This window comes from Salminus brasiliensis, chromosome 3 (assembly GCF_030463535.1).
Source record: "Salminus brasiliensis chromosome 3, fSalBra1.hap2, whole genome shotgun sequence".
NCBI classification, from domain to species: Eukaryota; Metazoa; Chordata; class Actinopteri; order Characiformes; family Bryconidae; genus Salminus; species Salminus brasiliensis.
In genome coordinates, this window is record NC_132880.1 from 35,668,090 (window position 1) to 35,679,816 (window position 11,727).

The window sequence follows — 11,727 nt, forward strand, 5'->3', positions numbered from 1 at the left end:
ACCAACGAATGCACAGTTATTTATATTCATTTATTTATTTGTGTTTAAATTACAGATGTGAGCCTTCCAGTTAAAGGCTAAATGTTTTGTGGTAAAATAAATAGGTTGTTCTGGTCACAAGGTATTACTGCCCATGTATACCATTCAAATATTACAGAGGAATTCCACAGCCTTTTCAAAATTCCTGCTTAACTACCCCTTGAAAACTTGTAAGACCACAGTTCATTGCTAATATAATTTACATCACTTTCATAGGCCCTAAAACCACCTTGTGGCACTCCACAAAATCAGCCAAACCAAATGTTTATACGATACGATTAAGGGCAGGGGTGGCTGAGGGCTGGACACCCGCATAGTTTTTTGGGCTTTTCTTACTCAGACACACCTGATTCAACTCACTTGTTAATTGCCAGGTTTAGTAGGTCTGTTAGAGCAAGGAAATCAGCAAACTGTGCTGGCCTCCAGTCCCCATGGTCCACCCTTGATTTAAGGGGTTAACATTTTTATTGGTGGGTTTGAATAGTAAATAAAATGGCAGTATTTGTTTTGTAGAGATTGCAACGCCTGGTTCCCATCACTACCACTGTACGAAATAGAGATCTGAGCAGGTAACCTTTTCAATGTACCAATTTAAATACAACAATTTTAAATGAATTTACATTCTAACCAATGAACTGAAATTTGTAGTGAAAATTGTGTAGTTCCTCTGAGGGCAGAGGTAGGCCAAACATAAGCAATTCATATCCTTTAATTCACTTCATAATCCATTCACAATATAGTTAGCTACACAGACACACACATCTTGCTAGGCAGTAAGTCAGGAAGCCTTCACCATCCAGAATGCCTTGTGACAGCAGCAGAGCACTTTGACTAGTGCGTACTTGAAGGTAAACCAGCAGACACAAGCTGCGTGTCCTGTCAGTCTGTAAACTCCTGTGGAATGTGGCCATTACAGGCTCGCGTAATTGACCTTCATTCCAGCAGGGCCTGAGTTTGGCCAGAGCAGCAGTGAGGCCTGTAATTAGATCCAGAAGCTGGCCCTGTTGAGCTGGCCCCTGTCGAAGCGGGCGGGGGATGGCCGGGTTGGGGCAGAGCGGGTGGAGCTGTACAGACCCGGTGACGCGCGCAGCAGCTCATGCTGTTCTGGGGGTCGCTCCGGCAACCTCTCCTCTCCGTCGCCTCGGTAACGGTCGGGTGGGGGAGCATGGTAGGGGGGGACTAGGGGCTCAGCTGCTCGGAGGGTCTTCACCTGAAAACAGTACACACACACACACACACACACACACACACACACACACACACACACACACACACACACACATTACAGTCCTGCTGCAGTATGAGTCATCCATCATGTCCACGTAGAAACCCAAACATTCACAAGCACACACAGGAAGACCCATGGGTGAGTCATACATGTGCCAAAATATACTTCTCTCTCTCACACCTTTACTTCAGAGGACGGCGTGAGTCATCACATGTCACATGTTGCACCCATTTATATACACAGCAGGGGTGTAAACCTCAGCATTTGATGGGATTGAGATTCTTGTAGTGTTTCTTTTCCCTTAAGGTCATCTCTCCCTAGTGACTTACACTATAGGGACCAAAGTATTGACACACCTGCTCATTCATTGCTTCTTCCAAAATCAAGGGTATTAAAAAAGTTTTTCTTGCTTTTGTTGGAGTAACACTGTCTACTCTTCAGGTAAAACTCCCCACATCATCCCAAAAGTATTGGATTGAGAACACATCTCCACTGCTCCACAGTGCAATGCTGGGGGGATTTATACCTCTCTAGTCCACACCTGCCATTATTCATGGTGCCAAACGTTTAATGTTTATCTGTTCCAGAGAGTCCTATTTGATCAGCAGTACTGCTCTAGAGGGACTAGACAAGCTGTGTTTGCACATATGCAAATGTTTTGCGCATTTGCACATCTGTGTCAGCAATGGATGCAACTTGAAACAGCCGAATGCAGTCATCAGAAGGGGTGTCCACAAACATTTGGACTCAGAAAGAGACTGCACAAGATTATTCACCAGATGTTTAAATATGTAAAAATGTCATGCTTTCACACGTATGTCATGACTGTATGATAGTTTCAGACCACCACAGGCCTCAAATGCATTTATGGGTTTTGACCAAAACTGTTGAGTATCACTGTATTAAATAACATGAGGTATTTTAAAAAATAGTAGTAGTGTACACACACACACACACACCGTTCTGCGTTCATACTGTGGTGCTGGTCTGCGGCGGATGAAGCTAATGCAGACGGCGAGGCAACGGCCTGCAAGCGCCACCTCCACCACACTCATGGCAATCAACGGCACCCACAGGATCAGAGTGGTACTCTAAGAGACAGAGAGAGAGAGAGAGAGAGAGAGAGAGAGAGAGAGACACACACACACACACTACATGACAGTTGGATGGAGCTTTGATGGAGAGCAGCCAATAATGTGCTGTCAAGCATTCCAGCTGTGGTGCAACACTGTGACCAATCAACTCCCTCCAGCCTTGCTCATATGAAGTTATGGTCAGCAAGGAGGGAGAGGAGACCATCTCAGAGGCTTCTGAAAAAAAACTAGCTTTATGAGAGTCTGTTCTCTTAAAAACACACTGCAGCGCACACACAAAGCTCCCCTACTGCACTGAGAAGATCATAAAACTCCTGCCTTATGGGGGGTGAAGTGTGTGGAGAGAGAGACAAAGGGAGCAGAGAACGTGAGACAGAGAGAGATGGAAAGACAAGAGAAGGAGAGAGATCAAAAGCAATCCGAGAGAGAAACAGTAAGAGAGTAAGAATGAGAGAGAAGAAAACAGAACGAGCGAGTGAGTGAGTGAGCAAGGGAACAGTTCACTCTCCTAGTGTATACTATTGTTGCTGAGGGATCATCGTGAGCATGGTTTAACGGACACAATGAATCCCTGCAAACCACACAGGATTACATAACAGCATTTTATCTACAATATTAGCAGGCCTGATGGGGGGAGCGAGTGTGACGTCTGTGTGCTTAGCAGCGGCTAACAGCTGTAACAGGAGCAAAAGGCAAGAACGCGTAATAAAGGTGGCCTCCCCCTACCCAAAAAAATACAGAGAGCATCAGAGCACAACTCCAAGTGGTGTAAACTTGTAAAACTCTACAGTGGCAGCTCGGCTTTAAATCACCCTTCAGACACGCAGCAGAAATCCAGACCATATAATACGCTGGTTCCTATTCGAGGCAAGGTTGTAAAAGAAGCCCTGTCCGTTGCGCTCACTATGGCTATAAATATACAGTGGGGAAAAAAAGTATTTAGTCAGTCACCAATTGTGCACGTTCTCACACTTAAAAAGATGAGAGAGGCCTGTAATTGACATCATAGGTAGACTCAACTATGAGAGACAAAATGGAAAAAAAAAGAATTCTGAAAATCACATTGTCTGATTTTTAAAGAATTTATTTGCAAATAATGGTGGAAAATAAGTATTTGGTCAATAACAAAAGTTCATCTCAATACTTTGTTATATATCCTTTGTTGGCAATGACAGAGGTCAAACGTTTTCTGTAAGTCTTCACAAGGTTGGCACACACCGTTGCTGGTATGTTGGCCCAATCCTCCATGCAGATCTCCTCTAGAACAGTGATGTTTTGGGGCTGTCGGCGGGCAACACGGACTTTCAACTCCCTCCAAAAGGTTCTCTATGGGGTTGAGATCTGGAGACTGACTAGGCCACTCCAGGACCTTGAAATGCTTCTTGCGAAGCCACTCCTTTGTTGCCCTGGCAGTGTGCTTGGGATCATTGTCGTGCTGAAAGACCCAGCCACGTTTCATCTTCGATGCCTTTGCTGATGGAAGGAGGTTTGCACTCAAAATCTCACAATACATGGCCCCATTCATTCTTTCATGTACACGGACCAGTCGTCCTAGTCCCTTTGCAGAGAAACAGCCCCAAAGCATGATGTTGCCACCCCCATGCTTCACAGTTGGTATGGTGTTCTTTGGATGCAACTCAGCGTTTGTACCAAACAGTTCTACTTTGGTTTCATCTGACCATAGGACATTCTCCCAATACTCTTCCAGAACATTTAAATGCTCTCTAGCAAACTTCAGACGCGCCCGGATATGTACTAGCTTAAGCAGGGGAACACGTCTGGCACTGCAAGATCTGAGTCCCTGGCGGCGTAGTGTGTTACTGACGGTAGCCTTTGTAATGTTAGTCCCAGCTTTCTGCAGGTCATTCACTAGGTCCCCCCATGTGGTTCTGGGATTTTTGCTCAAACAGGTGCCATTAATACAGGTAGTGAGTGGAGGACAGAGAAGCCTCTTAAAGAAGAAGTTACAGGTCTGTGACAGCCAGAAATCTTGCTTGTTTGTAGGTGACCAAATACTTATTTTCCACCATTATTTGCAAATAAATTATTTAAAAATCAGACAATGTGATTTTCAGAAATTTTTTTCTCATTTCGTCTCTCATAGTTGAGGTCTACCTATGATGTCAATTACAGGCCTCTCTCATTTTTTTTTAAGTGGGATAAATAAATACTTTTTTTCCCCACTGTAGACCATGTTTCAGACTATTTCAGGACAACTGGACAATTTCCATTTCAAAATGTCCATCATTTTTCAGCTGAATTCTAAGAACATTAGATTATTAGACATTAGAATCTTATTAGACACAATTTTACAGTGTATGTGGCAAGTAGAGGGGATTGCGTAAGCAGACCCCCCATGTATCCTGGTAGACCACCAAAACTGCCCCCATCACATAAACAGTGCATAAAACTTTGAGCTTTGAGAGAGTGGAGAACATCAAGCCCAAGCACTGGCAGTACTTCTCCACAGGCACTAGACAAGCTGTCGGTGTGCATTTGCACATCTGTATCAGCAATGGGTGCAACTTAAAGTAGATGAATGCATTCATTAGAAGGGGTGTCCACAAACATTTGGACTTTTAGTGTATCTGCATATGTTTGTGTGCATCCTTATGAGTGGGTCTGAAACATTGTGGAGCTGATCAAGAAACTCGTATTGAAAAAAAAGGGGGAAAAAAAACAGAGTTTCTGTGTGTTCTTGGCAAACAAGTCCTTAGGCAAGACTCTTGTAAATACAAGGTTTTTGAGTGACAGCGACGACCCACATATATATTATGATAAAGTTCCTACATACTGTGACACTCATTTTCTAACTGATGACCACCAAATGTGCAAAAAAAACATGAGGAACAGTGTTTCTGTGCATTATCTTCTGAAAATAGTTTCACCCTGCTGCGGTCAGATCACAGACTGCTTGACCGGTCACCTCCTCTTGGTTACTCACGTAAATGCGGGTGGGGTCAAAGGGACACTCGTCAGTGATGCTGAAGTAGCTCATGTCGTCACGTAAGTTGCAGTGGAGGAGGAGGCCTTTGCTGCCATGAACGATGGTCCACACCAGGGAGAACAGCAGGCCAATGGCTGAGGCAGCGGCCAGCAGAACACCCACCGCACTCAGCATGCAGAGAGACCACATCTGAACAAACAGGAGGCATTTTAGTGACTAACAACTTCGCTGCAGTGACTTGCACTCACACATTATACCACAAGAGGGAGACAACAGCAGCAGAAACATAGCAGAGACAGACATAAGTATAAGAATAAAGTACTTATTCTCTTACTGAACGGTTCTTTTCCTTACATACAAGAAATTCTGTTCAATGGTTAAAGATGAAAAGTGGTAGAATTAAGGTTAGGTGGTGTAAAGGTAAGACTGTATGCTGCAATATATCCAAATTGTTGACGGTATCTCAACATTAGGATGGTATTTGAAAATGACGATCTAGATTGAGAGTGTATGGAAGCCACAGAAATGTAGAAGTGCAATGTTCACTACTCCCCGCCCCTGGTAATCCCTAGATCACTGTAATATTCTGAGATGGTATGATGGTGTGACACAAAGATACCACCCAACCCTAGGTAGGATGTTGCCTAGGACCAGAAATTATTAAGAAACTGTCCCGGTCATTACTCTGCATGTAAATTAGATTGTCATGGCTGTACTGGAAATCACAGCAGTGAAAAGGCCATCAGTGTACACTACACCCAGAAAGGAGTGTTGTTCTAGGACAAGAGTTCAGGCTGTTATTCCTGAAGCACCTGAGAAGTCAGGCAGAATGAGCAGAATGTGACCAGGGGAGGAGTCATGGTGAGCTAGCAGAAAAGCTTGAAATCAAACTGGATCCTCTAGACAATTCACTAGGCAAGAGGACAATAAAAACAAGTGTGTGTGAGTTAGTAATACTGACTTACCAGTGCCTGGCTCTTCTCATTTTTAGAAAAGACTATAGCCAGTATTCCAACAATTACTCCCTGCAGAGAAAAAGAAATCAAAACAAATGAGTGGTATGGAGGCAACAACTCATTCTGATCTGTACAGCAATTTATCAGATCAGGTCCTCTCAGTTTATCTGTTCGACAGATTTCAACAAATCAGTTTGTGTGTTCTGCAATGTGGCTTTCTCTGGCCACATCAGGCTCCATCCTCTGAGAAGGCTGATAAATATGGACCAACATGTAAAACATAGGAAATATACTCTAGACAAGGGTTGATCAGTTTCATCCCCTTTAAATGTCCAGTCATTTTTGTTCAATATATGTTCTAGGGTTAACACAGGAACAGATTCCATCAGTATCACACTGGCATCCAAAAAAAAACAAAAAAAACAACAACAATTTAAACCGATATTTGATGTATTGCACCCCAAAAGAACAGCATGTTTGGGAAATGCTGGCACCATGCCTAATGCTGGGCTAGAGGGGTATAAAAAAAACCAGCATTGAGCTCTGGAATGATGATGCCCCATCCAATACTTTTGGAATGAGTTGGGGAGTTAGGAAGAGGTGGGTGGGGTGTGATCACCCACCATCCTGACCTTACTAACACTTTTTGCACTCAATGCAATCAATTCTAGTAGAAATCTAGTAGAAAGCCTTTCCTGGACAGCCGAGACAGTTACTTCAACAAAAACAGGATAAACTCTTTTTAATACCCTTGATTTCAAAGGAAATGTAAAAGCAGGTGTCCCAATACTTTATTGTTTATATAGTGAAGATATAGGGCCAACTCCAATGATTTTATAAATAAACCTTTCAGCGCTGGCATGTAAATAAATGTAAATACTAGGGCCCAAATTCCCATATCACTGCATTCCTGATTAACAATTGCTAAATGTATATGTACCTGTGTATAATTCGTATTCTGATTTATGCTCTATATAGTTATTACATTATAAGTCTGTATCACTCCTTACTGTGAGATAACAGTATTGGTTAACTTGTAACTTGGTATTGGTTAGAGATAATATCTGACGGAAGTACCTAAACAGTTGTGGCATGAGCGGTATTTCTCACCTCAAGGCCAGCTGCTAGAGCCAAGATGTTAGAGATGCTGTACTCCAGGGTCTGGGCACCAAGGCTGACATGCCTCAACACTGTTCCATGTACCAAAGCCCCCAGCAGGAAGTTCACATGGCCCACCAACACCATACACAGGCCAACCTTCATTAAGAACTTGGGCTGCACCATACTGGCACAGTACACCCCTATGACAGACTCACACACACATACATACACATACACATGACCTCTTATCTGGTCCAAAATAAATAAATGTTATTATAATATATATGAAACCATACACTATATGGACAAAAGTATTTGGACACCTGCTCATTCATGGATTTCAGAAGAAACAAGAGTGTATCCTGTATCTACAGTCCAGAAAAGGCTTTCTATTAGTTCTTGGAGCATTACTGTGGCATTATAAATAGCATGTATTTATAAATGGCAGTATAAAGCATTAGTGAGGTCAGGATGTTGGATGACCACCAGCTCCACTTCATCCCCAACTCACCCTAAAAGTACTGGATGGAGCACCATCATTCCAGAGGTCACAATTTTACTGCTCCACAACTCAATGGCATAAGCCATGATGCCAATAGGTGCTCCAGAGAGTCATATTCCATTGGTAGCACTTCTCTACAGGTGTCCCCAAACATTTGGACATATAGTGTACATCAGCATAGATGCTTTTTTTAAATTATTTATCCATTGTAGTTTAAGCATTCTGCTCATGTTCGATTTAATTTACTTAATTCTAAAAATACATATCTCATATAAAAGTAAACATTGATGTCAGAACAAAACCTTGAATAAGCATAAATATGATAAATGAAAAACATAACAAATGAAAACAAATTATTCAATATTACCTGGGAAAAACTGTTATATTAACTTTCATTAAAATTGATTGATTGTTTATTCTCCTCTAAAGTTCCCATTTTGGAGATACAAGGTTTTGTTCAATAGTGAGAGAATACTCAAAATGCTCATTCCATTCACTGAAACATTTAACCCAAATAAAATCCCACTCAGACCAGTGATCCTTTCACAGAAAGGCCAAAGTGAAGAAGTCAAAGTGACCATCTGACCGGCTAATGACTTTGCAACCTAGCTTCATACACGTGTGTGTGCACATACATACTGACTGACCAGAATGTGCTTTTGTCCAGTCTCTGGGAGACTGGACTGAATGTGATTAGACTGGTTTGCTGTAGATGAGCTTTCACACACAAAAAAACACACAGTAGAGGAATTACTTCTCTCAAAACGTAATATGATAAAGGTTCAAGCTGCCAAAACAGAAAGCTGGGCCTGTAAGATTTTCAGAGAGGCCAGTGTACAGAACATAGGAACCTGATCCTAGATCAGAACTTCTGCTCAAAGTAACTTCATAAATACGGGCTCTGGTCCTTCATTCACACTAACAGAGCTAAAGTGAAGCTGCTCACCACCAAATAACAGAAGTGAAGTAGGCCTGTGAGTCCGAAGCCAAGCCATACTTTACACTGATCCCAGTATTGATCTCATACACGGTGGTCAAGGTAAAGGCTACATCAGACATGTCACCTCCATTAATCATTACACAGTGGATACACAGCTCTGGTATTACAGGCTCAACAGAAAGAGCTCAGACTTCACTTCTGAGAACAGAAAAGCCCTTGGGACTGTTAGTTTAAACGCATGCTCTAATAGCTAGCTAGCTACTTATGAAACCCATTAAGAGTCAGTTCACAAAATGACAAACTGTCCATTTCCATTATAAATATCCATTATGAGAGCATTTTCAGCATCTGACTAAGGCCTAAAATGATCTGATCAGGTCAGACAGAAAAATAAGTGAGTCCACAAGCCCTTAAGGAAACAGAAGCTGGTATAATACGTGTTCTGTATTTGCTCTTTAATGGAGAAGTTTGCATGATAATACCCAAATGCCCTTCCTCTGCAGCAACACCTGAGACTAGACTGACTCTAGAGCGGTTCATCTCAGTTACACCCAAATAGCCATCTCACACCTGCTGGCATGCCGCTAAAACAGTACATTCATGTCCAGTACACACATTTAAGACTCACCTGAGTTGACCATCTTTAAGCAGCGTCTTAAGAAGCAGCTAAGTCATTGCAAATGAAGTTAAACACAAGCTTCCGTGCCGAGAGACACCGACTCAGACACCAACACAAACCTCCACATGGCTCCGGTTCCAATCCGCATTCAACAGACAAGGTGTAGACAGATCTGCTATTAACAGAGCACAAGCGCTCATAGGCAGACCTATGAGCACCCGCTCTGTGTACTGTAGCTCTATGTGAATGTTTACTGACGTCACCGCACAGGCCACGCCCAGCGGAGCGTTTTCTCCTCAGGTAGGCGAAGATCTGCTGACTCTGTACTACCAGGCTTTAATTAAACAAGGAAATACTTTTACAGGGTCTACATATACAGATATTTTTATGTTATTTTATTTTATTAAAATTGTAAAATGTAAATGTAAAAGAATAAGTGGACATCTAAACAGTCGCATATGCAAAAAATATATATATATATAAAATAACAACAACAAAAACAAGTGCTCGCCACCAGACGGAGGCTATTTCTAAATGGTCTTTCTGAAAACAACTGTTTTGACTTCAGATACAAGCCTAATCTACCCACGAAGCTAGACTGGCTTCTTACTACAGTGTTTGGTGAACTGGAGTTGGAGGTGAAACCTGCAGGAAGGTAGGTCACCAGAAGGGGGCGTTAGTACTGTATATCGTGCCCTAAATGTATGGAAGCTTTTTTTTTTTTTTTAGAAATAAAAAATATTATTATGTTTGACGTGATAGGTTTTTTTAGACCTGAATTCTGTGCAGTTTGGTCTGTTCATGTTATACACTCTCTAAACAGAATCACATTTCTTAAAACATGTAAAAATTTTTTTTTTTTTTTAGCTCTACCTTTCAGTAATTAGCAACAAACCACAAAGAAATATATATTTTTAATATGAAACATTTCTTTTCAAAACACATTATAGTATTACTTATAATCACATTACATTCACCACAATAAAAAAGAAAACACACTTGTCTTTCTATAATAATGGTGGGAAAAGGCAATGGAATCATCATATCATATCATCATATGACATTTCTTGTGTAAAACTCACTCCCAACATCTTATTGCTCTGGAAAAAAATAGATAAAATGACTTTAAATTTAGAATAATTTTTGTTATTTTTGTTCCAAATATTAAACATGCTATAACTGTCCTTTCTATGTAAACTGGATTGTAGGCTATGTATTAAACCTGTATCTTTTGTGGGAATCCAGAATGTTAAGACTGCTTTTCTGCCTTTTCTGTATAAGCTGGTTTGTAGTTTAAAGGTGCCATTGGTATACTACAGCCATCACACTCTACACATCTCCTGCGTTCAGTGACGTGGCTTCCTTTGTGGGTGAGGTGCAAGATGCGCATGGTGATCAGGTAGAAGATCTCGGACACGTTCAGGATTATGCAGACAGCTGAGGCCCCCACCATGAAGTACGTGAAGACCCTCTTCTCGGTGGGCCGTGCTATGTAACACGTCACCTGCCTACAGGGCTCGATGTCACAGACCACGCTGCGAGGCATGTCGAAGTTGTGGTAGATCAGATGCAGCAGGTAGAGGAAGCCCACCTCTATGGCTGTCTTGAAGAACAGGCTGAAGAGATAAGTCCACCACAGGCCACCGTGTTTCTGCCCAGGGTTGTCATAGAGTTTGGCGCCCTCTCCGTGGGTCAGGCGGTACTTGCGCTCACGGTCCTCACGGTACCACACATGCATCACCACCAGGAAAGAAGGACAGGTGACAAAGATGAGCTGTAAGGCCCACAGCCGCGTGTGTATGATGGGGAAGAAGTAGTTGTAGCAGGCGTTGGGGCAGCCAGGTCTTTTGGTGTCACAGTCAAAGTCTTTCTGGTCATCGTTCCACACTCGCTCCGCCGCTACCACGAACACCATGACGCGGAACACGAACACCAAGGACAGCCAGATGCGTCCAAAACCTGTGGAGTATTTATTGACCCCGCTGAGAAGCGTCTCGAGAGTCTTCCAATCCATGAGTGTAGATTAGATCTGTTAACGGAGGCTGCAGTCAGATGGGAGTCTGGTCTTTTGTAAGGAAATTGCAGAGGATGACTTGAAGTGGTGCAGATATGATAACCAACCTTTATAAACTAATAGAAACAAAAGATGAACCACTCTCATTATGTGAGTTCAAGAATTCGAGAGTTTAGAGACAGATTAGACACATGAGCATATTTTACAAGGGGGTCACTTTTTAGGTCACTCCTCAAGTTTAAGCAAATTTGAGTCATTGATCATATTTAGGTCCTCTTTATTAATAA

The 11,727-nt window shown here is 42.2% G+C and overlaps 2 protein-coding genes across 3 annotated transcripts; both read right to left on the reverse strand.

Moving 5' to 3' along the window:
• Positions 1-47: 47 nt before the first annotated feature.
• tmem54b (transmembrane protein 54b) lies at positions 48-9,542 on the reverse strand. 2 transcript variants are annotated; one of them, XM_072675993.1, is made up of 6 exons: positions 9,436-9,542; positions 7,375-7,565; positions 6,274-6,333; positions 5,306-5,497; positions 2,227-2,358; positions 48-1,249 (listed from the first exon to the last, which is right to left on the reverse strand). In XM_072675993.1, the coding sequence occupies exons 1-6, from the start codon at positions 9,446-9,448 to the stop codon at positions 1,022-1,024; spliced, it is 816 nt and encodes a 271-aa protein (XP_072532094.1). In that variant the 5' UTR covers positions 9,449-9,542; the 3' UTR covers positions 48-1,021. The 2 variants fall into 2 exon arrangements, with proteins under 2 accessions (XP_072532094.1, XP_072532095.1); XM_072675994.1 differs by having other exon boundaries at positions 7,375-9,542.
• Positions 9,543-10,675: 1,133 nt separating this feature from the next.
• LOC140552058 (gap junction beta-3 protein-like) lies at positions 10,676-11,440 on the reverse strand. The gene has a single exon (XM_072675995.1). The coding sequence runs from the start codon at positions 11,438-11,440 to the stop codon at positions 10,676-10,678; it is 765 nt and encodes a 254-aa protein (XP_072532096.1).
• Between the last annotated feature and the right edge of the window lie 287 nt (positions 11,441-11,727).

Bases quoted from the DNA above. Each gene is read 5' to 3' on its own strand.
- tmem54b (XM_072675993.1), bottom strand. The intron at 5,498-6,273 runs GTAAGTCAGTAT...CTGTTTGTTCAG, and splicing joins ATGAGAAGAGCCAGGCACTG to ATGTGGTCTCTCTGCATGCT. The intron at 2,359-5,305 runs GTGAGTAACCAA...TCTGTCTCTTAG, and splicing joins TTGACCCCACCCGCATTTAC to AGTACCACTCTGATCCTGTG.
- LOC140552058 (XM_072675995.1), bottom strand. From the start codon at position 11,440: ATGGATTGGAAGACTCTCGAGACGCTTCTCAGCGGGGTCAATAAATAC.